Source organism: Lonchura striata, chromosome 5 (assembly GCF_046129695.1).
Source record: "Lonchura striata isolate bLonStr1 chromosome 5, bLonStr1.mat, whole genome shotgun sequence".
NCBI classification, from domain to species: domain Eukaryota; kingdom Metazoa; phylum Chordata; class Aves; order Passeriformes; family Estrildidae; genus Lonchura; species Lonchura striata.
The window spans coordinates 18,614,758-18,641,367 of NC_134607.1; the positions used below are offsets into that span (position 1 = coordinate 18,614,758).

Genomic DNA, 26,610 nt, shown 5'->3' on the forward strand with positions numbered 1-26,610 from the left:
ACGTCCAATTACTCTTCATGCCCAATCAAATTTGTTTTAAGTTATCCCTCAAGTGAAAGAAGCATTCTTGACCTGGAAGAAAAGGCAGGGGCTTTGTGTGTAAATAAATAATTAGAAACAAACATAGGCTGATGGTGCAGTTGCTGGGGTCTATCAGAGAAGAAATGAGAAAAAGCAGCAGTAATGGATTGCTTTCTGTCTCACATCTGTGAGGATTTTTTCTGAAACCTGTAATTTATGACAGATTGTTTTTATCAGCCAGTAAACAATGATTTATAACATTAATAAGCAGCAATAGGTAAGTTCCCCAAGTATGATTTCCCTGTGTACTTCCCCATGACAGGGATGGAAAAGATTTTCCTTTCTAATAGGAAGAGTGAATCTCACAAAACCATTAGCACCATCCAGTAACCACAAATGCAGTCCTGGGCTTGTCAGGGACACAAACCCTCTGCAGCCTATCTTTGTCCCCAACCCTGAGTCCTTGCCCCAGAGCAAGGAGGAGTGAAATGATGGCTGGGCTCACTCATGCATACAAGTGCATGGAACTAGGGCTCCTGGCTTGCAGTGTGCTGGGGATGTGCTATGCCTTTTGGAAATGAAACACCAGCTACACATATACGCTGCTGGATGTATTCACTGCAGGCACTACATGTCTTCAGTGCCAGTTTTCCTGCAATTAATAACTCCAGAATGACCCAGATCACTTCAAGAAGGGATATCGAGGAGAGCCTGATGATTACTTTTCTTTTACCACCTAGATTTGGAATAAATGGCTTGGAGGAATCCCGAATAACTCCCCTTGCCCTTTTTTCACAAGTCCTCACAAATTTCATACCTCCAAAAAGCACCTGCAACCAGCCAAGAGCTCAGACATAAAATAAAGTTGTTAATGAAGATGTGCCTCTACTTCCAGAACATAATTCATTAGGAGAGGAGTGAAGGGGAGGGCAAAAAGAAGGAAATCACACACACCTCCTTTAATGTTCAACAGTATTCTATGAGTCCAGTTCTGGGGAATATGAACAGTAATTTGCTGAGTGACTTTCTAATCTAATTATTTCACTTGCAATTCAAATTATTTTCCAATTAAAACCAAGCTAATACATTCTGAAATGTAAATCAGACTCTATTACCTTTTTTTAATTGCAATGCTGAAACTATTCCCCTTTTCCCCTTAATTGATAGAAGTCAGGGGGAGATTTCCACACATTCTCTCACAGTCCCGTAGGGTTACCTCACACTGGCCTTGCTGATCTCACCATCCTTCACCTCTGCCCTTGTTTCCACCACAGCAGAGGGGGATGGTCTTTGGCTAATAAAGCAAAAAGCCTACAGAAAAAAGCAGAGGAAGAGCTCTTTTCTCTCCGCCTGATGGCAAAGGCACAAAGGTACAGACAAAAGATTTCCATCAAGTGCCAGCTCTTGCCCTAGAAACAGCGTGTTTGTCCCTGGTCAGTGAGGACTGGACAGCCCTAGTGCGGCACACACAGCAAGTTCCCATGGCTTTACTTCTCCTGCACTTGACGGCTGCCTTCGTTCAGAAAAAAAAAAAAAAAAAAAAAAAAAAAAAAAAAAAAAAAAAGAGGAAATAAGTACAGAACATTTTGTCCATTGAGCCAGCCCAAGTCAGATATAAATACATAAAGAATGAGCAAGGAAGCCTCTTCCGTAAAGGGAAGCTATATTTGATTTAGGCAGGGCCCTTTCCAGACTGAAAAATTCTGAATAAACTTGCAACATCTATATTACTTCCCTTTTCTCTCTTAATTGACAAAACTAATCCTACAGATTATCTCTGCCTCCGGGCTTCTCTCACATCCTACACTTGCCTTCTTTCTCTCCAAGTTTATGCAAGTACTGATACCAATTCTGACCTCAGCAGCCGCTCAGGTCGCTCTTGCTGCAGGGTGGTTGTCCCCACTCTTCCCCAGTACCCGTGGTGACCTCCACAGGAGCTGTGGCACTGCATTCCTGCACAGAGGTGCTGCCTAGGAAGTGGCCCATCACAGCCTGCCCACTTTCCTGCAATGCTGGGAGGACCACAAGGCACTCGCTGTCACCTCTGGGGCATGGGATGGGAGCAGGTAAAGCAGCAGGGAACAGCCTGATCCCTCTGCAGCCCACGTCTGCCCCAACCCCAGCCTTCCCTCCTGACCCCCGTGGATCACACCATGACGAACAGAGCTGAGCAAGAAAAGGGGTGAGTGTGACATTCACATTCTCTGGACAGAGAGACATAATTCTTTCTCTCAGGAGAAGCACAGAGAGAAGGAAAGAAAACAATCTTTATCTCTGCTCCTTTGTTTTCCCCATGTAGAATGTGGTATGGGGATTGTGTACCTGAAGTGATTGCTGGATTGGATTCTGGTGAAAGTTGTTCGGGTTCAGTGACCAATCAGATCAGGCTGTGTCTCAGACTATCAGAGTTTGTTAGTTGTTAGGTAAGTAAGAAGTAAGTATATAGAATAGTATATCTCTTTAAATAGTATATGAATGTATTATGGTATAGTTTCAATAAAGCAGACCCTTCAGCCTTCTGATCTGGAGCAGACATCATCATTTCTTCCCATCCGGGGTTGCCCGATTTCCAATAGGGTGAGTGCTCACCCCAGAATGAAATGAAAAGCAAGTGAAAACCAGTGAAACCAAGCATAGTCACACCCCAGCTGTGTGGGCAGCTGCTCCAGCCGTGATGGGCCACGCTCTTAAGTGCTCCTTTTCTTGAGTCAGATATGTGAATTGAAGGGAAAAAACCCCTAAAGACACAAGAATAAGAAGTGGCCGACATTCAGCCTGGCACACAGTAACTGCACTGACAAGAGCATCATGAACCCTCACTTGTATTTCACTATTAATGGAATAAATTAATAGGGACTACAGATGTGGAAAGGCTTGCCTTGAATCCAGAAGATGCCTAACCCAAATTCAGTGTCGACTTATACTTCCCACCATCATGCTGCTTTCAACAAAACTAATGGAGCTACAAGTCAAAGGGAACTACCTTCCTCTTTGGTACAAATGCCCTTTTCTGACATTTAACTTTTCAACATTATCTCTAAAGTACTCTGGGAATTTTCAAAATACAGATTCACTTCATTCAGCAAATACCTATTCCCTATTTGTGCTCTTCCTGAAGTTTGATGTTAAACTTTGTATTACTTTGTAGTTTACGTCACTACAACACACTAGAAATTATTTGGAGAATACAAATTATTAATTACTTGCCCTCACAGATAGCAAAAAAAAACCCCAAAAAACAAAACAACAACAAAAAAACCACCAAAAAAATCCCGATTATATAATTACTTCTTTCAGGTGAGTTCTCAAATGAAGTATTTAATCTGAAAAAAAGTTCCCTGAATATTTAAAGTATTTAATACATATACAAAATATTTTAACTTCATAATATGCATTTAGATTCTTGAGTCAGAGAACCAGCCAGACAGCTAGAAGTTGGGATGCCTTTTGAGTCTGAACTGCCAACACCTTTTAAAAATTGTACGTGGAGATATTTTTAAAAAACCCTGGCCATAAAATACAGTTTTCCAGAAATTATCTCTGCAGATGGGTGTTGATCTGCAATGACAGAAAGCATTTTGGACTTCTGATTTACTGTATTATTTAAGGAAGGTACAAACGCCCAAATCTTACATATGAAATCCCCATTTTCAAAGTAGCAGGGAGAAAGGAAAAGCAAAAATCCCTAGTGAGAACTGTATGTGTTTAATAAGTCACTGGCAATCTCTTAATGATCTAGGTCATGGTAATCCAGCCTGGTTCTCCATCTCTAGGACTTTGGTGCCTGGCTGCAGCTCTCCACACCACAGTGACATCCCTCGAAGCCACTACAGCCTGTTCTGGTTTTCTCTTTTGAGTTTTAAGCCATGTGTTGCCTGGTATGGCCAGTGCCCAGATGCAGTAACACCATGTTCATCCAAACCCCTCCTCCCCAACTGGTTTGCTACTGTGGGGTGGTTTTGTCCCTCCTGGGTGCCCATGGTTTCTGTGTTTCATTGCTTTGGTCTCCTCAACTCCTCCTTACTGCAAGCACGTTTCTGAGAGAAGCAGCAAGTGCAGGGAGGCAGTGGAGGGTTTGGTACTGGGCACTTGCAAACAGGGAGATTTGAGGAAAAAAACAGAGCAGGCACGACGTTGCCACACTTCTCTCCTGTGCCAGGGTTTTGTCTTGCGCCTGGCTACCCCACCGTGAGGGATTCCTGGCACAGGGGTTATCACCTTCTCCCCTGGTTCTTCTCACTTTCTCCCCTCAATGGATGCTGAGGATTTTAAGAATCTGAAAGGCTCTGGACAGCTGTGCACTGAGGAAGGATGCCCACCTGGGCAGCTTCCCACTCACCAAGGCCAGGGCTGGCAATAACATCAACCACCCCAAAGACCTTTTCACAGGGGATACCCCAGAACCTGCTCAAAGCAAAAGGTGTAGCAAAAACACTGGTCCTGGGACAACCCCCATACCAAGGGAGATTGTTCTATAAAACTGAGAAAAGCAGAAGAACCCGTAAAAACCCAACCAGCCAATCAATCAACCAACCAAACAAAAAAACCATAATCTGGACTTCCTCAGCAGCTCCTTTTCAGAACTCAGGAGAATTTTGAAAGCAGATTTTCCAAGAGCTGTTATTTTAGTGAACCTGAACCACAAATAACTCCACAGCTGTTGCATTGGAGATGAATGGATTTAAATCAAGAGAGAAGCAATTCCTCTAACTTCCATATCATAGAGAGTTAGAGAGGTATTCTTGTACCATCCAGGCTGTTCCTGAAGCTTTTCTCCCCGGAAAAAATAACCTAAAAAGTCACCTGCTAATCACCAAAATAATGAAATTGTAACATTTTTTTAGGAACATACTTTTTAAAATCTAGCTTATTTTCAAACTCTTTTTTTGCAGTAACATTGAGATCTGTAAATAATTCACTGTTTCTTAAAGTTAAAATCCAAATTCTCTCAGATAGGTAGACTGTCCTACCTGAAAAAAACCCAAAAAAGAAAAAGGTAAAAATCCCAAAAATAACAAGGCAGATTATAAGACTTGATAAAAACATAAACTAACAATTGAGTGCATCTACACCAGTGTTCCAGTTGGGCACTTTCAAGGCAAACCTCTCAGCTGCTCCCACTGCAAAATGGTCTCAGAGTGCACAAATGTGCATTCACCCACTGAACAAGACCTAGTCCAAATCAGCCACCCTTGGAATGTCCCAGACATGGCTGTTGGGTCCTTGACAAAGGATTTGCTCTCCAAACAACCTCCTACCTGGCCACACTGATTGCTAAGGCACATAGAGCCATGGACTCGTGGAGTCTCACACATGTTCCTTGTTGCCTGCCATCATCCATTGAGAGTAACTTTATGTTTCATATCTCTGCGCCTGTACCCAGAACACTGTGAATTTTCTCGTGTGTCCCTTTACTTGGCAGAACAAAAGCACAGGCCAGATTTATCGCATGATCCTTCATGAAGCCCATGAAAGGATAAAGAAAATTAATTGAAAAGGTTAATATACATCTGTAACAAGCTATCCTGGTTATGACATTTAGCTTCCCTGACACAAATGAGTTATCCGGACTCTTCTCTAGAGCAGAGATAAATGTCAACAGATATCAACAATCATGTATTCTAAATACGCAATGCGTGATTTTTTTTCCCCCTGCTGTTTTGAAGCACTACTGCTTTAGATGACAAGCATGAAATACTTAGAAACTTTTGGAATAAGATGTTCTGAATCCTCCTCAACTTTTAATAACTTGCAAATTGTGCTGTCACCCACAGGACAGCAGCAGAAAGGTGCCTGTGCCAAGCAGCAACAGCCAAAAACCAGTTCCACTTCACTGCACCAAGCAGGTATCACTTCCCACAAAGCAGGAGTTGTAGCTGTTGGGTGTCAATTTGTTCTACTCAGACACCGGGGCATTAAATGCAAAATAATGCTGCGGAATGCAAAAGAAAAATTGCAGAAAAATGATCCAAGTTCAGTAAAATCTTACAGAGTTCTCAGTGGAAATGACTCTGGCTTCTCTCGCTGTCTGAGAAAGCATGTAGAGCCCACACAGGATATGCTTCCATAGAGGAAGGCAGGATCTGCTTTACAGTAGGCACACATGTGCTAGATAGCTGTTGTTTACTAGGTCATGTTGATTTTGCTTTCAGCTATGTTTTCTTAGGCACCCACGTCTCTTCATGTAGGAGTGCCTTAGAAATTACAAAATATTACTCCCACTCAACACGCACTCGAGTGTGTATACATTAGGTTTGTGTGTACATAGCTACAGAAATGCCCACCATAAACAAATATTTGCATCCATAAGCTTTCAGAAAAACAAAGGTATTTTTCCATCCCTTCACAGGGAAGGACTGCACTTGAATAGAGCAAGAGCTACATCCTCACAGCTTTCATTCACTCCCCTCATCCCAAAAGTACTTTGGGATCCCAGTTCATCTGTGCTTCATTTCCAAAGGGATGACACTCAGCACAGCTCTGTTGGCCACCTCCCTCCTGGGGCAGACGGAGGGGCAGAATAGGTTCCTGATCTGCTGAAAGCCTTTCCCTTCAATGCAACTCGCTTGCAACTCAGCGTTTCCCCACAGAGGGGCCTCCAAATGCGGATAATTTCACTGTTCTCCTTCCCTGCCTCCGAAGCATCCCTTCTGCTAGCTGTGGAAAAGCCCAGTTTCTTGGAAAGCAGCAGATTCTTGCTTAAGATCGGAATTCCTGTTACGGAAGCTGATCCCGATCAAGCCCTTCCCTTCTGCCTCGACCTCCACCCCACTTTAGGAAATTCACCTTCCTGGAAATGTCTTGGCTATAAATACAGACCTCAGAACAGCCTGTGACATTTCCCCCTTTACTACATAAACTTTCCACTGGCCAAAATCCTCCCACCACAAGCCAGCCCACAATGGGATGCAGGGAGAGCCGCGGTGCCCTGGAGCAGCAGCAGGAGCCTGCACTCAAGCATCCATCCATCCATCCATCCATCCATCCATCCATCCATCCATCCATCCATCCCATCGGCACCGCTCCGGCCCAGAGCTCCCCTCGCACGGGATTTGCAAGATCTACAACCCACCCAAAGGGTTCAGCCCCCCGTGCTCGTCCCGCCCTGCTCCCCAGCTCGCTGTCACACCGGGTTTGTTTCATTTTCTAAGCGGCGGCTTTTACAGAAGCCACGCAGCAGAAGTTATTAATGCAGCTTTGGTACGGGGAAAATCTCATTAACGTCAGCAAAAGGAGGAAGACTTCTGAAAAGCTCCCAGCTAATTTGCTTTCTTTTAATTTCTTGCAATTACAGTAAGCAGCATAACGCTCTCCCAATAAATGAGTCTTTAGCATTGTGGCAGAGTATTCTCCCCAATCAATTCTCACTCAAACTTTTAACCCTTTGCTGGATTGTTGGAGAGCAGAAATGACTATGACATGCACCTTCCCAGAACAAATGGTTTTCAGACATTTCCAGTAATTTCTTCACATGGTGGAAAATCCCTCTTTTGGCTGTGCTTTTTTTTTTTTCTTTTTTTTTTTTTTTTTGCTTTATAGCCATCACAGCAGTACCAAGCTGGTGCTTCCCACATCCTTTGCTTAGTCTAAATTCAGTTTCTCTTACAGTAAACACAGTTCCTAAAGGCTGCAATCCAGTTCTTCTCTGAAAAGAGGTTCAGTGTAGCATATCCCACACACTGGCTGATTTTTAAAACTTGCTGTGTGATCTATTTTCCCTTACTGCTTTAAGAAGTTGAAGAGCAACAATTCTATTTCAGACTGCAGCTTATTATTTTTACTCCACTGCAAAAAAAAAAAAAAAATTAAAAATGAAGAATGTTGAAGAATGTTTAAGCATACAGTCTGGAAGATAGTAAGAGGATAAGGGTTTGGTTTGCTTTGTTAAAAAAAAAAAGGCAAACATTATCCTTTTGATACAGTAAAACTGGATTGTTTTTTCAACTACCAAAAATGCTACAATAAAGCCAAACCCAAAATTTCATTTACCTAATTTCATTCACAGTGGCAGGTTTTCAATTAGAATGGAAGAAAAAGATAGGGTTGTTATTGTTGGAATTTGTTTTTTCATAGAAAATTTGATGAAGTGGGATTTTGGAGGGAATTCACATTATGATTAGCCTTATATGAGATCACTTATTCACATCAAAACAAGTTAGAGAAGCCTAAACATTATTATTACTATTATTTGATGGCTCTTACAGTCAATACTACTTTTTTTTTTTTTTAATTCTCAGATGTGGATTCATCAAAGAAGCTTAGCTTTTCATTTTAATTAAGTTTCTAATCATAAAGGCTCCAACCCAATAATTCCCAACCCAAAATACAAAAGAATCTGTTGTTATTTTTTCCTCTTCACACAGACTGACTGACACATTTCACTCATTCCTATACTAGCACATAGAGAACCCTGAACAGCAGGAGTGCCCGGGAAGGAGAAGAACTCCTACTTGGACATTTGGAAGTCTCTGCCCAGGTCTAAACATTGTCCAGCCCTCCCAGCAGAGCACAACACTGTCACTAGAGAGAAGCAGCACGAGAATCTTCTTCCTTTCATAGTTAACAGAGGCCTCTCCACAATAAAAATGACCTATCTGTCCTAGGGACTTCACAAAGGAAGAGAAAAAAGCACATCCTGTCACATTCTAGAATACACTGAGTTGTTTGCAGAGTTAATCAGCACATATGGAAAAAAACCACGCTGTATTGATTAAAAATAACACTGCATGTGGAAATCAGGTGGTTAAAAAATTGCTATATGACCAGACCCTTTGCTGAACACATTTCAGCCAAGGGAAGCTTCTTGCACTGATTTGCAAAGCTGCAGAAAACCCCACTCCTGCCAACATTTGAAAATAATTAAGTAGGATCTTTGTTGTCTGTGGAAAGAAAATAAGCCAATAAAAATACATTTTTAGCTTCTTTTAAACGATATTTAATGATCACCAAGTTTCTTGCATGGATAGAGCTGTATTTGCACAGTGAAAAAGGGGGTCCACCAGTACACACACACACGCACCCAGCCCTGCACTGAGAAACGAGTCGTGCATCATTTATGGCAGCTCTGTGTACTTCATAATGTATGCGTGGATGACCTATACTGAGTGCAGGATGCTTAAACTGTCTCATTTGTCCAGGCCACTCACAATCACACAATTAAAGGATGGCCATAAAGAAATCCTCACTCAAACAGAGAACAGACGGAGAAGATTAATTTCCTTGTTTTCTTAGAAATGTGCCCCCACCCCCCGTCCGCTTCATTTACAAGTGAAATCCAGGAGTGACAGGGATTTACAGTATTTAAAACAAAAAACAATCAAGAAATTAGAAGTGGGTCAGGAAAAGCAAAGTCGGAGAATTTCACTGGACAAATCGCAGGGTTGTCACCCCAGCAGAAGTCACTGTCAGGGATCAAACACCAGTTTAAGTTTTCCTCCTTTTTGTGGAGATATGAAGACATTAGACACAAAATCTTCCTTTCAACTCATCACTATTCCAGCATTTTAAAATGAACTCTTATTTCATCTTGGAAACATAGAGCACTGAACAAACATCTTTGGTGGTGCTGTCAGTAGGAAAAGGTCCCTTCTTGCCACCCTTCCTGCTCAGGACCCAGAGCTCCTCAGCTGCCAGGAGCATTAGAAAACCCATTCAGCCAGAAATTTCTGCTCTCACTAAAAACACTGAGCTCGCTGTGCTCCCAACAAAGCAGTGTTCAAAACAAGCATTGGCATGTGCATTTATGTGAGATGACTGAATGGCCCTGCAGGTTGATAAAAGGTTCTGGAGTCTTTCACACACAACTAAAGTCATCAGTTTGAACCCAACCTGTGCCAGTAGTGTCTGGAACTGGCTGCAGCAGGAAGACTGCTCTGTTCCATCTCACAGAGTCAGCAGTATCACTCTATCCCCTGGGAGACAAATATACACGCTGTTGTGGGGTGCTCTGCACCGTCAGGACAACACCGGTGGCATGGATTGAGATCCACTCTCCATAGCTAAGTTTTAATTGAAAATATTCTCCACATTACCAGTTCCTGCAATCCCACAAATCATTTACTACGGCCTCATGATCTTATGGATGACACTTCAGTGTCCACGACAACATGCTAGTAGAACCCGTTCCTTCCACATCATGCAATAAAATCCTGATACTGTTAGATCTGAAGATCATATCTGAAGAAGTAGTAAATATAAAAACCCCAAAACAATACCATCCATCTGGAATCTTCCCTTCCCTCTATCTCCCAAGGCCATGACCAACTCCTGCCAGTCAACTTTCCCACATCAGGTCAATATTAGTACGCTCAGTCTGCCAGAAAAGACAGACATAGAAACATAAATTCCCCATCCTGTTTGTTTATATATAAATACTTAGCCATAAGGAAGCAAATCCCTATTTTGCCTGAAACTCATTTCTGAGAGCAAAGGTCCAATCAGGCTGGAGAACCCCAAAAGATATGGCAAAACCAATTGTAAAGTTATACTGAAATAAAGCATGCTTTGGATTAAACTTCATTTCACTGGGATCTTCAAACCTCCTACAGGCACTCAAACTAGTCTGGTTTTAGCCCATTTTAACAACCTTGCACTGACCACTTCAAAACTCTTATTAACCTGGTGGAAAGTACACCCTAGGCTTTACTTTCTAAACAGTACCAAGCTGCTCATCAGCCTTTACCAAAATGACAGAGAAATAAAGTGTGATCCTCCCTATGTGAACGACAGGCTTTGCCCCAGCCTCGCTGAGGTGGCAAACCCTGCTGGCTTGCTCCCGTTCACACAGACCTGCACATGCTCAATAGCCCCATTGATTTTGTTTGTGCAGGCAGAGAGAATCCAATTTTAAAAAGCCACATTGATTCCCACCCATTAAAAACAGAGCAAACTGCAGCATTTGCTAAATGGATAGAAAAAGACTGAAGTCAGGATGGAGGGGTGGGAATAATGTCATTACACTAAGCTCGTTCTGAAGGACAGAGTATTACAAAACCAGACTATTGAACAGTAACCATTTGACTTTTATTATTTGTTGTAGTTTCTAAATTACAAAAACAGCAAGTCAACAACCAGGGAGTGTCCAGGCACAGTGACAAGGGATGCACAAGGAAGGCATCCTAGAGCATGGAGCTGTGATTAGTTGCATTTGGAGCATGAAGACACACATACACACACACAGAGGGAAGAGGGCACAGACACAGGAACTGCGAGAGAAGCCCTGCAACTATCAGCAAGGACCCTGTCTGATTTTCAGTTCTTTGTTTTAGCACATTAAACAAACAGAGCCATCGCACAGGTCACCGAGAATCTTCCTTCTGCAACTGTGGCCCCAGCTGCACTGCACACAAAAACTATTATTATTCTCTAATGGCTGCACCTTTTGGACAATGATTCAGTGTTTTGGAGTTTTTTCTTCTCCTTTTGTGCAGTGCCACTTAGTCTTTTGCTTCATTTTATGTTTTATTTGCACACTCTTGAAATCTTCATGTAGTGACTAAAAATTCATGAAGCAGCCTTAAGTAGGAGCCCCCGCTTCCCTCCCTCCCCTTTTCCTACCCGTAGCAAGCAGTTGAGGAGGTACTGGGCACATGTCAGTGCTGCTGCAGCAGCAAGGGGGTGGGAGAAGCTGCAGATGGGGAGGGAGATGGTGCTGCAGCCCTGAGGATGCCTCCTCATCCTGCATCTAGGGGCACAGGCAACAGACAGTGGCTGGGCAATGAGGCTCATCCGTGCCCAGCAAACACATCCCAGAGCAGAGGCACTCCGTGCTCGATGTGCTGGGTGTGCTTCAGCTGCACACCACGAGTCTGCCCGTGTACTGCACAGCAGTCATTCATCTGTTCAACTTCAGCCCAACAATGCCAACAGGCAAGTGCTTGCTAGCATTAGTGAGGCTTTAATAATTGGTCCCAGCTGGTTAGTTGTAACACGCCTTGTTGTTGAGCAACTACCTAGTAACGCTGTCAGACATCCCCTGGTTGCATAAGGAGGGTTAGTATCTTTATTATTATGGGCTGCCACCAGCCTATGGCACTCTCCACAGATAAGAAAGCCTTTAAGCTCCTGGTCAGTCAAGGGCACTTTGGAAAATCGTGTGCCAGCTTCAAGCAAAGCAAGCTCAGGCTGTAGCCACAGCAGCATCCTGCCCTTGCTGCCAGGGTTCCTGCTCCCCTCTGGCTGCCACGGGGGCTATGCCAATGCCAGCTATTTGCCATCTCTCTGGCCACCACATGGGCATGCAGGAACCCTGGCTCACTGCGAGGCATGTGGGCATGCATGGTCAGAGCAAGGCGGATGTTTCAAAGTGTTGTGCAGAAATGCAGCCCAGTGCCTGGCTGGGCTGCTGACCAGCACCACAACAGCAGCAAATGCTATAGCGTGGCACAGCTCCAAAATGCCAGGCAAGGCAACGTGGGATCAAGCAAATGCACCATTCCTGGAGGGGAAGGAAAAACCCAGCCATGTGGATCCCTCAAAAGGCGAAAGTGTGGAGGAAATATCATGGAAGTGGCCATTTCACTTCATGAGATGCTTGAGCATACGTGTGGCTCTAAAAACCTCAAAGTTTGCAACCCTCCCCTCACTTGCCCTGCAATTTGATCCATGTGATACAGCAAGTCAGGGACATTTTCTGCGGAAAACCAAGCCCCGTGCTCTGCTTTCTGCACTGTCACTGCACTGCTGTGACAGCCCCCTTACAAAAGCAGTGACTAGAGTTATATCCTGCATGCAGGATTCTTACACAACTTCAAATGTCATTTTGTGGGCAGTAATCAGATCCTGTAGCCCCCAGGCTAAGATAAAAGCTGTGAGTGTGTCTAGGAGCTAGAACTCAACAGCTGCTCCAAAGCACACACCTCGGACTGGAAATAAACCTCTCACAATCCCATGTAAGACCAAACCACAGGCTAGGGCTGCAAGGAGGGATCTGTTGGCTCTGTTGGCCATCTAGAGACTCTGACCTTTGCCATCCTCTGTTCTCATCTGAACCAGCCTCTCATATCCTGGGGTTGCTGCTGTTTTTCTCTCGCCAACTTCTACTTTGGCAGCTCTTCAGAGCCTGAGATGGGCATCAAGGTGCTAGGAAAAGATCCTGACAACGTACATAGGGCAGACACTGTTGCACTTCTAGAGCTGCTGGAAAAGCAGCTGGCAATTCCTCCCTTCTCAGAGGAGGGGGCTGAAGGCTTGGGTTTGTTCAAGGGCCACTCAGCAGCAGCTCCCCACCAAAGTGGCCCAGGGTGGGAGCTGTCAGCTGTGTCTTGATGCTTAGCTGCCACACACTGCAGACACATCCTTTTTCCAATTGTAGTAATTCAGAGGGAGGGGGTTTACCTTTTCCATTTCACAAGAGGCTTTTGCCTTCCTTCACAGACTCCTGTCTTTTCAAGACATGAGCTATCTTCCCATGCAAACCATGTATCTCCAACAATCACACACAAACAGCAAATCCACTGCAATGCTCCATGCTCATCACTACCACTTCCCATTTGAGCAGCAATTCAACACATAGTTTAACATTACCCATGCCTCTGAAAGCCAAGAGGGCCATTCACATAAACTTAATTTTAGTTACTCTTGCTGGATCATAAGTACTGATGCTGGAAGGTAATTCTCTAAATCCAATGTAAATGTTTAAAGTTCATTCCCAAAGGATTTATGTAGACATAAACATACAGATTAAAAACAAGTAAGACGTCGGGAGCTTTTTACTACCTTCTAAAGTAGCCAGGCACATGGATATTTTATCTCTCCTTTTGGATCTGCTTTCTTCCAATGGCACAGTTCAGAGACTTCATACAGATCAGAGGCAGAGTTCAGGCTAGCACTGACAATTTCATTAGAAAAAAAAAAAAGATGGAATTGTGTTTTCTTATGTTCTCTGCTCTTTTATTGCTATTTTCAAAATGAAGAACAGACACTACCAAAGTGCTAAGGGCTGAAAACATAACTCTAAATGATACAGGAAACTCAACTTTGTGCCAATCCATTTTTATCCTCTCTTTGTGGCCATAACAAAGCTGAGAACAAGAGCCAAACAATGGCGAAGAAAGAATAATTTCAACATAATTTTTTTTGCTGAAAGTAACATCAGCAAAAATAACAAGAATCCATTCAAAAGACAGAATGTTATCTTCCAACACAGTTAACATGCCTTTCTTTCTGTCCCTCATTATATATCTTACACATCAAGCTGTACTTTGACCTCCTTACAAAGGAATACATTTGGAGCCACCATATCCCTGCACCCATATTGGCATTGTTAAGTGAAATCCAGCCCATAGTACCATTCTCTTCCCTGCTCCCTCATGCACCTGCCAAGGGGAGATAGGTTATCAAATGAACCTCCAGAAAAACATTTCCAGAAACAGCAATATGACTACCTCCCGCTCTTGTCTGTGCTCATGCAGCCCTTCAGAACCCAGTCCATTAATTTAACAGGCTAACAACAACATGAGCTGTATTTTTGACAATATGGGGATGAGATCACGTAGATAAGCTTCTATTTCTGGTACAGGCCCTCACCATTACTTCCTTTTACCTACTGAAATCAACTGCCAATATTTCATCATTAACTTTTAGCACAGTAACCAGCAAATTCATCTAGCCTCAGCTGAACCTGTTTATATTTTAGATTTTATCTGTCCCTCTTACTACTTTTGTGAGCATCAAAGAAATACTCCATTTTCCTCTTCAATGACTATTCTCTGTTTGCAGTCTCCCACTGACAAGTAAAACACTTGTAAAACTAAATATATTGAAACTTTCCTTAAGTCATCAGATGCTCCTTCCCCGACTTTGAGTGCAAAGCTCTGCACAGAAGCAGCTATTGGAAACACAAATTCTTACCCTGGTGAATCCAAAAAAGGCCATCAGCTTTCCTTCTGTACGCCAGCTGTCACATTAGCATGTGTGCTACCCCTCTTTGTCATGTGCACTCTTGTACCCCATTACCCTTTTGTTTAAGGGCCTCAGCCACAAAAATCTTTGTGCACAAGGTGCTGTAAACACAGCCCTGCTTCAGCAAGCAGAGCATTCCAGGAGAACAACACAAGGTAAATGGTACAGACACTTCCATCTAGACTGGAGTGTACAGGCAGAAAATATGGTGTTGCCCAGCAGTATTACAAGCCATCCAGCTATCCTATGTGCAGTTAAAACAACTCAGTGCAGTGCAGCTCCTCCTGATGCCAACTGAAACACTGCTAATGTCTCCTTGTCTGCTTCTATGTGAGCACAAGCATCAGCTGCTAGAACACACAATACTCCTTTTCCTCAAAAGGCTTCAGCTGGTGGCCTTCTTGAAGCTATGTAAGTCACTAGAGTTATCTGAAAACTGCCCCAAGCCTCTCACAAAGGTAGAAATTCAGTGATGATAGTGTAAAACTTTCAACACTTTTAATGTCTTATCAGGCCTGGGGTATTATACTTGCTTTTGAGAACTTCTGCTTCAAATAAGCTACAAATGGCAGTGGTTGACAAAAAAACAAAATAATGACAAGGAGTTAACCCTACTCTTTAAACTGCAGATTTTTCCATTCAGAGTCACTTCAGCTAGATTCAAGTCAATTCCCCCACATCTACCCTGCCTCTCTTCCTGAGCAGAAGCCTTTGGAGACAAACACTAGATTTGTTAGTGGGTAGAAGTCTGCTACTCTCTGGCTAATGAAGACCAACAGAAGCAGGGACAGAACCTGGATGTCCACCCAAGTACTGTCCCACATGGTCACAAAGGCAAAATAAAGGTAAAACAAAAATTAAAGGTAAAGCCAAATGACTCATGTCTGTGCAGATAAAACAATGTCTGCAATTACTTTTGTCCTTCAATGAGCAAAAAGAAAAGGTCAAGCTGCCATTCAGAGACTCACAGATTATGTTCCAGCTCCTGGCAGGAAAGGGATGCTGCCCTGTTTGGAAATTGACTGTCTCTGGCTTTGAAATCTCCAAACAGCAAGTAAGGTGAAACTTCATCTTCTTTCATCCCTCATCTTTCCTTATAAGGGAAACAGCAACTTCCAGGTAACCATGGTCTGTCAGGGGATTCCTCCTCTGCCCCTCCCCTCTCTCAGCCCCTAGAGCCACTCCCTTTTAACTTCTTTCTCTTAGAACTGTAATCTCTCACAGTGTGTGTATGTATATATATATACATATATATATAGAGATAGATAAATATAGATATATATACACTTGTATGGATGCCTCTCTTCTGCATTTTTTTTTTTCTTGTAAAGCACCACAGAACAATTCTTATGTGATCTATCCTAAAAGGCAAAAGACATTTCCTTGACCTTTCTTCCTAAACAGGTAACAGCTGTGGCTACAACTCAGCTTAAGTCAGGCCACAAGATTAGTATTTTTCAAGCAAGATAACCACTGTCAGCTGCTTGAAAGTTACTCCTTTTCTCCAGCATGGCCTGGAGAAGGAGGTAGGTACTGAGCCCCCACCTGAAAATAAGATGCCTTTACATAAGCTTAGGCTAATTTGAGGCATCAGTGCAGCAAATGGTTTGAGAAGACAGAAATTGGGGACTGGAGTCATGACATTCAGGGGTCTGAAGCTGGGGAATGTATAACCCTATATTAATTGTCGCATCTTCAGGTAATTTTTCCTCTTCTGGTAATTATTCATTCATTTATAAACCAACACCAGTCACTTTTCTAACCTCATCTCTAATAAACAGCAAAGCAGAAATACTTTCTAACCAGAAAATGCTCTTCAGTGTAATATAGCTTTCCAGTACTGCTGTGCTGGGGCCTAAGACTTGTGAACCTAATGAATGCACATAGTAAGCTTCCCCCATGTTACATTTGCATCTCTTGCCTGCACTGAGCAAATGTACAGGAGGAGGTAAAAACCTGATAGGATTTAAATACACGGTACTTGAGTAAAGTATCCCTGAAATCCTGCGCAAACTGTGTTGCTAATGCTTTTTCATACTTGGGAGAGGATGAGGAATCTCCCTGCTCATAATTCTTTTATTTTCACACTTGGAGCAGTGATCTCATGCCAACAGCCCCTCACCTCATTTTGCTTCTCAGCAGAATCCTCAGCCCTTGGTCAGCTACTGCCCTGACCCAAATACACATTGAAGTAAATGCAAGAAGACATAGAAAATGCTACTAGTGTATAAGTGTGACTGCAGTACTCTCTCCTTCACTGGTCACCTATTGCTGGAGTAACATCTGTGGGCCCACACCACTGCTCCTTTCAGCTGCTGCTGCTGTTTTGTCTTTGGAGCTGAAAAAACACAGCACCCTCTACCTGCTCTGCTTCCTTTGCACTTGGTGAGGAAGTGACTTGAGTGGGAGGAGAGAATGGAGGGCAAACACAAAACCACTGAAGTAAGCAGCTAGGAGCAGAGACCAAACTTTGTGCTTTCCACACACCACAAACAGGCAGCTCTGATTGCAGCTGGCTCTTTGTAGCTCTGTCAGTTGTACCTTCACTCACTCTGTGGCTGCAGCTGTGTGTCACCATACTGAGCTTCATTACGTCCCAGCCCCCAAGCTGAGCACAGGTACCTTTGTGTCTTTTATGTACTACAGAGATAGTCTGAAGTGCTACAGCCAATAGCTGCAATAGGAGGGTTTTGATTTCTTGTAGGTAAACAATTATTTTCAAGTAAAACAACCTGGTTATTTGTACCTGTTTCAGGCTCGCCCTGATACAGTAAATACAAGAGTGACCTTGATTTTTCACATAATTTCACCAGGCTGCTGCCTTAACAGGCCTTACTATGCTTATAAAGCTTAAGAGAAGAAAACAGCAGGAAATCCTGTGACAGGCTTGTTTTGGTGGTGATGAGAAAGAAACAGTAGCAGAAGAAGAAAGAAAAAAAACACCCAAAAACCCATAAACCCAACACCTGTAGCCAACCTACAAGTGAGGAGAGCGTGACTTCCAAGCCACTCCCTGATCCTCACAATGTTACTGAAACTACTCTGACAGCAAGGATAAAGAAGGTAGGGATTAGTTTAGGATTCTCTGCGGGGTTTAAAAGATTTGTGATGTTCATTTTGGAGTTCCCAGATGACTTCAGGTGGTAGTACATGGACTGATCAGAAGTGTATTTGCCTCCTCTCTGCACGCCCTGAAAGAAAGCACATGGGAACTCCTTCTTACCCATTTGAAGTGTTGTTTGTTTCCAAACGTAAGGTACTGCTTTTGGGGAGGTCAGCCCTGGGTGTGGGACTGGGTGGTGCAAATGGCCACAGAGATAAGGTTTGCTTAAATGGGTAAGTTATGTACTAGAGAGGTGGAGGGAAAGGGGAGCACAGTTCTAAAATCATGTCCCTCTGGAGGCCACGTGGAGAAGGATGAGATGAGTTACCCCAGTTTGGGCAGGACCTGTGTCAGAGCTGGTGGTTGACACTGAGCCCTGGTCAGCAGCCACATCACCGTGGCTCTGCTCCTGCTTCTGTTCCCTGCCTGCAGAGCACTGCTGGGGCTGTGGGCAGTGCCCCTGAGGGTGAATGGGGCTCCTTAAATCCAGAGGACTGCCTTTCCCTTTGTGGGGATCACTGGTGAGTTTAAAAGCTTCAGCAGCCTTGGGAAAATTGCATTTACCTTTTTCTCCCCAAGTTTTGTTTGCTCTTTTACACCAGAACCAGAGCCCCTCACCCAAGGAGTAGCACCAGTTGATGGAAGAGCAGTGCTTCCAAGCCTGGTACCTACCTCTGGCTGCTGCTCACATACACATCTCTGATCCAAAACACCCTCAATTAACTCATCCCTGCCTGTGGACACACAGATTCCTTCCTTTCCAGCCACCAAGACAAAACTGAGATCTGCAGGAGTAATTACTGTCAGTGCCCCATCTTTGCCATACAGGAGCTGTTTCCAGAGAGAGGAGAGGGGACTGAAGGGATTGGCTCAGCACTCAATTGTGATATTAGATTTTCCACCTCTTGGACGCCGATGAGGTAAAAGGAAACAGCATGAGACTTCTCCCTTCCTTGTACTACCAAAGTCTTCTCTTTGCTGAGGAAAGGCTCCCTGTCAGACTCCTTGCAACCAGACCTTTGTTACAAATCTTCTTTGGCTCAGAGGAACGTAACTGGGCATATTTTATCCCCTTGGTTAATAAATAAACAGAGCCCTCCTGTGACAGACAGCATTTCTGACTCCACACAGGGATGCAGGCTCCTCTCAGAGCAGGGCCACATCACGAGCTGGAGCTGGGCAGGAAGGTGCTGTGGTGGCACAGGAAAAGGGGCACATCACCAGCTTTGAGAAGATAAAGGAGGAGCTGGCCTGTCTTTTCAGAGCAAAATAAAAAAATACTTAGGGAAATAGTAAGAAAGTTTCAGCAGAGAAAACACTAGGGAGTGTCTAGTCTGAGGAGATTGTTTAGGTGAAATACAGGTTTTTCTGTTTTAAATTAGACCCCAGTTAGGGAGTACAGGCACAGTGACTCTCCTGTTGGATGCACCATGAGCACAGTGCTGGTTTGCCATCCCTTCTCTGAGGTGATTTACACACAAAGGAATTTAGCAAATAACTATCTTTGCTTGAGTTCTGTAAAACCAAAATCCAACTTGGCCTGACCATCCCAAAGGTGGGTCAAAGCCAAAATCTTTCAGCTAACTGTCTCTTGCTTTCCAAGACTTGGTAGTCTGGGTATAATAAAACTGAGATTCAATTAATCCTGATCTTGGTTTTGAAAAAAAAATCCTTCAGAATTTTGATTCTGAAAAAAACAACTTCAAATTCCAAGGGTCCTTGGGAAAGAAATTAACAACTGATTAAAATAGTGTAGCTTGAAGTTTGCTTTTCTCCACATAAGTCTCTGCAATGTTTTACAAGTTTTGCAAGCCTGCAGTCCTACCAGGCATGATCGTCACCAAGTGAAACCGAGCTTAGACTTCAGCAATGAACTTCATGGTTTCACTCCAGTCCCCATAAGAAACTTTCCTCCTCAAATAATCCTCTCTTTACCTTGGAGAGGCAGAGTCTGTAAAGCAGTGAACATTGCAGGTAGGAGTGAAACAGACTGGCAGAACAATGTGGCTCCCACAGCTGCAAACGCAGTCAAATCTGAGATAGAGATGTTTTTGCAAGTCCAGAATGGCAGAAGATTTTGAAATACAAGTGCATTGAAATAGAAGTGTTATACAAGGACATGGCAGATGCCAATTCAGTGAGCAAACAAAAAAGCACAGCCCATCCCTGTGTCATTACAACTGCCTATTTAAAGGGCAGTTTTGACTGGAATGACACATTTGTGAGTCACACAATTGGGAACAGATAGTGACTTTGCTCAGAAATCTACCTTGCTTTGGCTTCCTGTCAGCATGGCTGAAAGACCAATACCTGTCATGGCACAATGTTCATGTGTGGCAAGAGGGATCCAGTTTCGTCCCCTGCATCCCTCAGGACCTGCTCTCATCCAGCTAGGCATGCAGAGGCAGTCAGAAGCCACGCCTGCACACAGCCTCACTGCACACTCTGTAGGGGTGGTTGAGAACATGCACGCAGCCTTTATGCATGCATATTTTCTTGCAGTGTCTGAAACCAGACTGATAAACACCTCTTCAAACTGGTACTCAGCTTCATTCTCTGTTATCCAAACATTTAATCAAAGGCCACTTACCTACAAAGCAGACATCTCAACCCAAGCCAGACAAGCCACATACCAAAAGCCTTTTGAAAACAAGGAACCAAACCTGAATTTATTTGCTAATAGTGAAGGGGTGACAGCCGTTATTTTATATGTGCAATATTTGGCAAATTTTGAAAGACTAAATTCTCATAAGGTGATTACACCATTAATTAGCAGAACACTGTCATCCCCAAGGTGCCAACACAGCAGCTGTTTCAGCTGAACAGCAAAGAAAAGCCAAGAGGGCAAGGTAACAAAACTGGTAGTGCTCCCGTGAGCAGCCCAACTGCTCCAAGCACCCCCACACTGTCACCCCATGACAGAGAAGTGCTCTTGTTCCAACGAGGGACAACCTCAACTCTCCCTCTACCACCCCAGCCACCCCAGCTTCCCAGAGGGCTGTACCCCCTCTTCCACCTGGGTGCATGAATGGGGGCTCTAACAAAGGGGCCATCTGTTGCAGCCTGAGCCCTGTATTTCCCAGGATATGGGAAGCTGTTCATACATAGCTGATCAATGTAGAAGGGATCTCTCTGGTCATTCATTCCTCTGACCCTCTGCAAAGGGAGATCAGAGAATCTGCCTCAATGATCTCCCCTTCCAACTGCCACATGAAAAGGAAAAGAACTACAATAAAATCCCAGGAAGATACATTGTGAGGCAGAGGCTATCACAGCTTTTTGATCCATTACTCTGTGAACAGGGCTTCATTTCTAACTTAAGCATGTCTGGCTAAAACTGCCAAGTGCAGAGCCCTGCTCCTGAACTCTAAGCTGAGCAGAGCAGCCCTCCATCATCAGCTTCAGCTCCTCACCTTTTCCTCCAGGCACCTCCAGACCATGGCTGCATCACCATAAACCTCCCTGACAGGTCAGTGATCAGGCCCAGGTTGATGCAGCTGATGGCAAGCGACAAGATGAAGGACTACGGTGACCAGGGGGACAGGCTGGAGCCCCTCTCCTAAGCAAGGGATGTTTGGGTGGCTACCAGTAAGGTCCTACACACACTGGCTAAGGATGCCATGAGAGAAACACTTTGCACCACAGGCTGAAGCTGGGTGGGCAGAAGGAGGATGATCCTCTTCACAGCACCCCCCCCTTTTAGAAGATAACTCTGACTGTGGCTGAGATGTCCTTTGTCATGTCAGGCAGGGCCCATGGTGTGAGCCTGCTGGGGCTCATTCCCTTCTCTCGAGGCCTGCAGCAGGCACTGGAGACACAACAGCACTGCCCTCCCAGAGAGGGATTCTTGGCAGCAGGGCAGTTCCTGCAAAGCCCACCTTAGGCTGTCAGGTTCTGCCTCCCACGGGCTCCCTACAGTCAGGAGCACAGGAGAAAGATCTCCTGAGTACCACTTGTAGTAGCAGATCTAGCTTGGAGGAAGCTGTATCCTCTTAAGAGGGTTGGGAGCTAAATTCTGCTGAACTAAAGACATTTCGATCCCATTTTTGATATTTTTCATCCACTCTGTCATCTCAATACCATTTCCACCCTTGCAGAGCGCATTTGCTTAGAAACATCCCTGGTGGGACAGAAACAGTTCTGGGTTTGGGAGTTCCAGCAAGGGAGGGTCCCTGAGCAGTGTCAGCAGCACAAGAGCAAGTCTGCTCATCATTCTTTCTTCCCACAAGAAACTGGCCCAAGGGATCCCATTCATCTTCAGAGCATGTTACATGGCAGCAATGGCAAATCACCCATGGAAAAGACTTTCCATGAAAGCAGCCGTGGAGTTCTCTTGGTTTGTGCTGGGTTATGCAGATTCAGGTCAAGAAAAAGCACAGTTTGTTTAAAGACATTCTGTCATCTATGTTCGGGAGAAGAAAATGGACCTATCGTTCCTCTTGAAGGAAGGAATGGAAGAGGAATGGTCTTACATTGCTCTGAGAAGGAGCAGGATCCCACACACTTTTCAATCCTTCAAAGGATTTGGCCATCACATTCTCAAAAGCAGTGATAGGAAAAAGAAAAAGCAAGCTGTTAATAATATATGGAGACAACTTAGGAATTTGCTTGAAAAAGTCCATAATAAAAAACCTCCAGCTGAGATCCAGCCTCTACTTTATAGTTCCCTGTGCTCTGCTTCATCTTTCCTTAAATGCATGGGGCACAGGGCTTCTGTCACTCCTTGAACATGACTGCTTAGAGCCTGAGAGGTTTCACCAGTCTGAGAAAGCTTTTCCTTCACATACAACTTAAATGTGCCATTTCTTGAAGTCATCCCCTTGTCTTTTACACTCTAGCAAGCAGAACAAGTGTAAATTAAATGGAAGACACATGAAATCTTTATAAAGCCCAGTGTTTCCCCTAGCATGAAAGTTCTTTCATTTCAGAGTGGAAAGGGGTCTTTACTCTGTGCTATACTTTCCCCATCAGAAAATAAAGAAGAACATAAATTTTCCTCATGACTTGAATTTAGCTTAATCAGCAGCCCCCTGCTGATGTAATTCAACCCAATAAGATTTTGAGATTTTTTTTTTTTTTTTTTTTTCTTACCTGGTGAGCTGCTGCCCCTTTTCCCCTCCTCCCACCAATTCAAGCATGGAAAACAGGGGAGAAATTAGACAAACAGAACCTACAATCTACCAAGCTCCAACTTCAGACTGGGCAGGATAACATTTAAAATATAAAAAGCAAACTTTACAAAGCTTTTTCCTCCCTGGTGACTGCCACAAAAATATTCCTTGTTTGTTACTGAGAATGAACCATTTTTTCTCTTTCATTTCTGCTTTCTGCCACATATTTCATTTTGGCTGCCCCTTCTGTCTTTCGGCAAGGGACCTAGGCTGCTAACACAGAATCACAGGTAACTCAACAACAAAATGCCTGTATTGTCTTTCTTCTTTTTTCCTAGTTTGTCAGGTAATTGCAACTCTAAAAGCTTTTGCATATTTACCACAGAAACATGTCTCTCCTGGAGGATGGGACTGTCATCAGGTAGAATATCTTATTTAATAAGCGTCTTCTAAGGTATAAACTAGGGCTGGGCATTTTTCCCCGGCCTCCTTCAGAGCAAAGGACAAGCAGATAAAGATCAGCTGCTGCAGTGCTACACTGTCAAAGTTCCTGTTCCTGTGAAAATTAACCCTCTCCAAGCTTAGAGTTCAGGCAGGCTTTGCCGCTGTGAAATTAATGAAGTAGGAAAAGGGTCTGTTACCAACCCATGTTGGTTTTTCAACCCCAGTCCTCACCATGTATAAGAAAGATTTCTTCTCTATTTACAAACATATCAACTACCCTGGTTTTTTTTGTAACCCATCTGATGAACTGTAGATGCTGCCAGGACTGATTTTCATTAAATCCATCATGAAGGAGGATCGGATTTTCTCTCTTTGCCCCTGTTTCACAGAAGTACAATGATAAAAATGTGGTCTGAACATTTCTAAATTCAGCTGTTATCTAAAGACAAATTCCCTTCACCCCCTTCTCTATTTCCCCCCACCCCTGAAGCAGCAATAGAACTGCTTTTCTCGGTCCCTACGATGCTGAATCAAGCTGACTGGTACCAAAGAGAGGTTATGAGAACATCTACAAGAGAGACTTTGTGTCTTGGAGTCAAGACAGAGTGTGAGGATGCCTTGCCAGGGGTTATGAAAAGAGGCTGCTCTGATGAAACTGTTCAACAGGCTGAAGAGGGATATACCTGATTCACACATTTCACTTCAGGCACACCTGTGCTGAGGTCACAGCTCCAGCCTAGCACGTAACAAAGCACTGTGAGTGAGAATCAACAGACAACAACAGGTCCTCACTCCAACACCAAATCACTGACAATACTTGCCTGGAGGAGAGCTGACAAGAGGCCAGCCAGAAGACTCCCACTGTCTCAGAGCCTGTGTGAAAACCAATCCTCAACAAATCATCTTCTGCATCCATACAATTTTCCTGTGGGCCAACCTTACACTTCTTAAGTCCCTGGTTTCATATATGAGAACTGACTGGAAAACACTTTTGAGGTATGGATTGACTGTTTAGGTTGAAGTAGCTCTGAAACCAAGAACCTGTATCATTTGGCTTGTAATGGAAATGTGTACATCAGCTCTTCTGGAAACAGTTCCAGCGAGAACAAACTGATAGAAGTGAAAGACTTTCTAAACTGTAACTGGCAAACTCTATTTTTGCAACAATTTATGATTATTTACGAACTTATAATGGTTTTCAATGAAAGTAAACTCCAAGAGAGGCGTTAGGACATAATTTTTTCTTATCATCAGCAAGTCATTCTAAGAGCCATCTCTGTTTTGAATTAAGGGATGATTCTCATTCATTTAAATGAATGTAAGAAAATTCCCTTAGGTAAATTACTTATCCTGTATTGTAGTGTTACACGAGCCCAGTCTCTTACCTGTAGTATCTGGATTGAAGGTAAGTAGAACACACAGCCTTAGACACATGGCTAGCTGAACCAAAGTCTATGACCTTGACCCTATATGGCTGTCGGGATGGGTCTACCAGCATGATGTTTTCTGGTTTGAGGTCAGCATGAATCAGTCCCAGGCTTTTCAGCTTCATTAGGGCAGTTGCTACCTGCTGGAGAATCGGTCGAATGTACTTAAGGGGCAATGGACTGAATTTATTTTGTTTTAAGAAATCATAGAGGTTCTGCTCTAACATTTCAAATACCAAGCATGTGTGATTCTTGTGCTGAAAGCATTCATAAGCACGGACAAAGTTGTAGTCATCCGCGCTTTCCGTGCTCAACCGAGCCAGGATGCTCACTTCAATCTGGCCTTGCCGGGCATAAGAAGGGTGGTTTTTTAGGATCTTGATAGCCACAATCTCATTAGTGCCACGTTTCCAGCATTTGACTACTTGTCCGAAGGTTCCACGGCCAAGAAACTCTAAAACTTCGTACGTGTTGGTCATGGAACAGAGCACCTCATGTTGCACCAGCTGGTAATCCCCTTCACTGTTGGAGCCACTGTTTTTGGAAGTGGCCGTGGAGGTGGTGGCGGTGGCTACAGTGGCCCCACTGGCATTGTTCTGAATCATTGGTGGATGCTCCTCGATAATCTGCACGCTGCTTGTGTTCTCAATCTCCTCACTCTTGCGCTTAAGTCCACATTTTTGGTAGGTGTCCAGAAGGCTCACAGTGCTGCGACGCATCAGGTTGTGTGGCCCGCCCAGTGTTTGCCCAGACACTGCAACCACACCAGAAGTGCTGTTGGCAGATGTAACCACGATGTGCCCCGTGCTTGCTGGAAAGATGATGGTCTGCTCGTAAGGGATGCTTGGATTGGGGATCTGGAGGGAGGCGTTGACGGCTGCTGCGGCGGCTGCTTGGGAGGACTGCACGTTCTTGCCCTGGTTGTAGACTTTGCTGTGTGTGCCGTACCCAGTCATATCCCAGTTCGAACTCGGCTCCACTTTCAGTTTCTTCACGCTACAGAAGGCACTTGACTGAAGGGTATGAGGAGAGAAAACTTGCACATGCGAGGCCATACCTGCAATACAACATCAGAATGAAACCACTGTGTCAAGATGCTTTCCCCAGCTTTTTTCATTTGCTCAGTGGCATGAAAGGGAAATGGGATACAGGCTATAGATACATTACACACACACACACAAAAACCAAGTTCTTCCAGAAATACGTATTCAACACAAGTAAAATATGCTCCAAAATAAATCCTTACCCCAGGTGGGACTATACTAACAACAAGATTTCTGCTCTCTTGTTCTCCCCGTTTCAATTTTTAATAATAGGAATGTACATGTTATTTTTACCTCCTCTGCCTAAAGAGACTCCTATTCCCATTGTCTCTAGGAATATATCTAGCTCTCTGGAGGAACTCATGTCAAATACTGCAAAGTATTCTGACTACAGAAGCTAAATCTCAAATCCTCAGGCTCATCCAATCCTAAGCAGTTTAGTGGATCTGACTTAAGCCCTCCACTGTATGCCCATAAAACTACTGTGTAGCTTCTGGCCTGCACAGAGAGAAGATGGGACCAGGAGATGGTACACTGTGAGCAAATGGAGGTGCATAGAT

General features: G+C 43.9%; 1 protein-coding gene across 4 annotated transcripts in view; it reads right to left on the minus strand.

The window, feature by feature from the left end:
• Positions 1 to 26,610, minus strand: part of HIPK2 (homeodomain interacting protein kinase 2) — a 127,171-nt gene that overhangs the window by 60,106 nt on the left and 40,455 nt on the right. For all 4 annotated transcript variants that reach the window (XM_021536531.2, XM_021536501.3, XM_021536524.2 and 1 more), the window contains exon 2: positions 24,966 to 26,064. In XM_021536531.2, the coding sequence (XP_021392206.1) occupies positions 24,966 to 26,064 (1,099 nt within the window). The remainder of the gene's footprint in view (positions 1 to 24,965; positions 26,065 to 26,610) is intronic.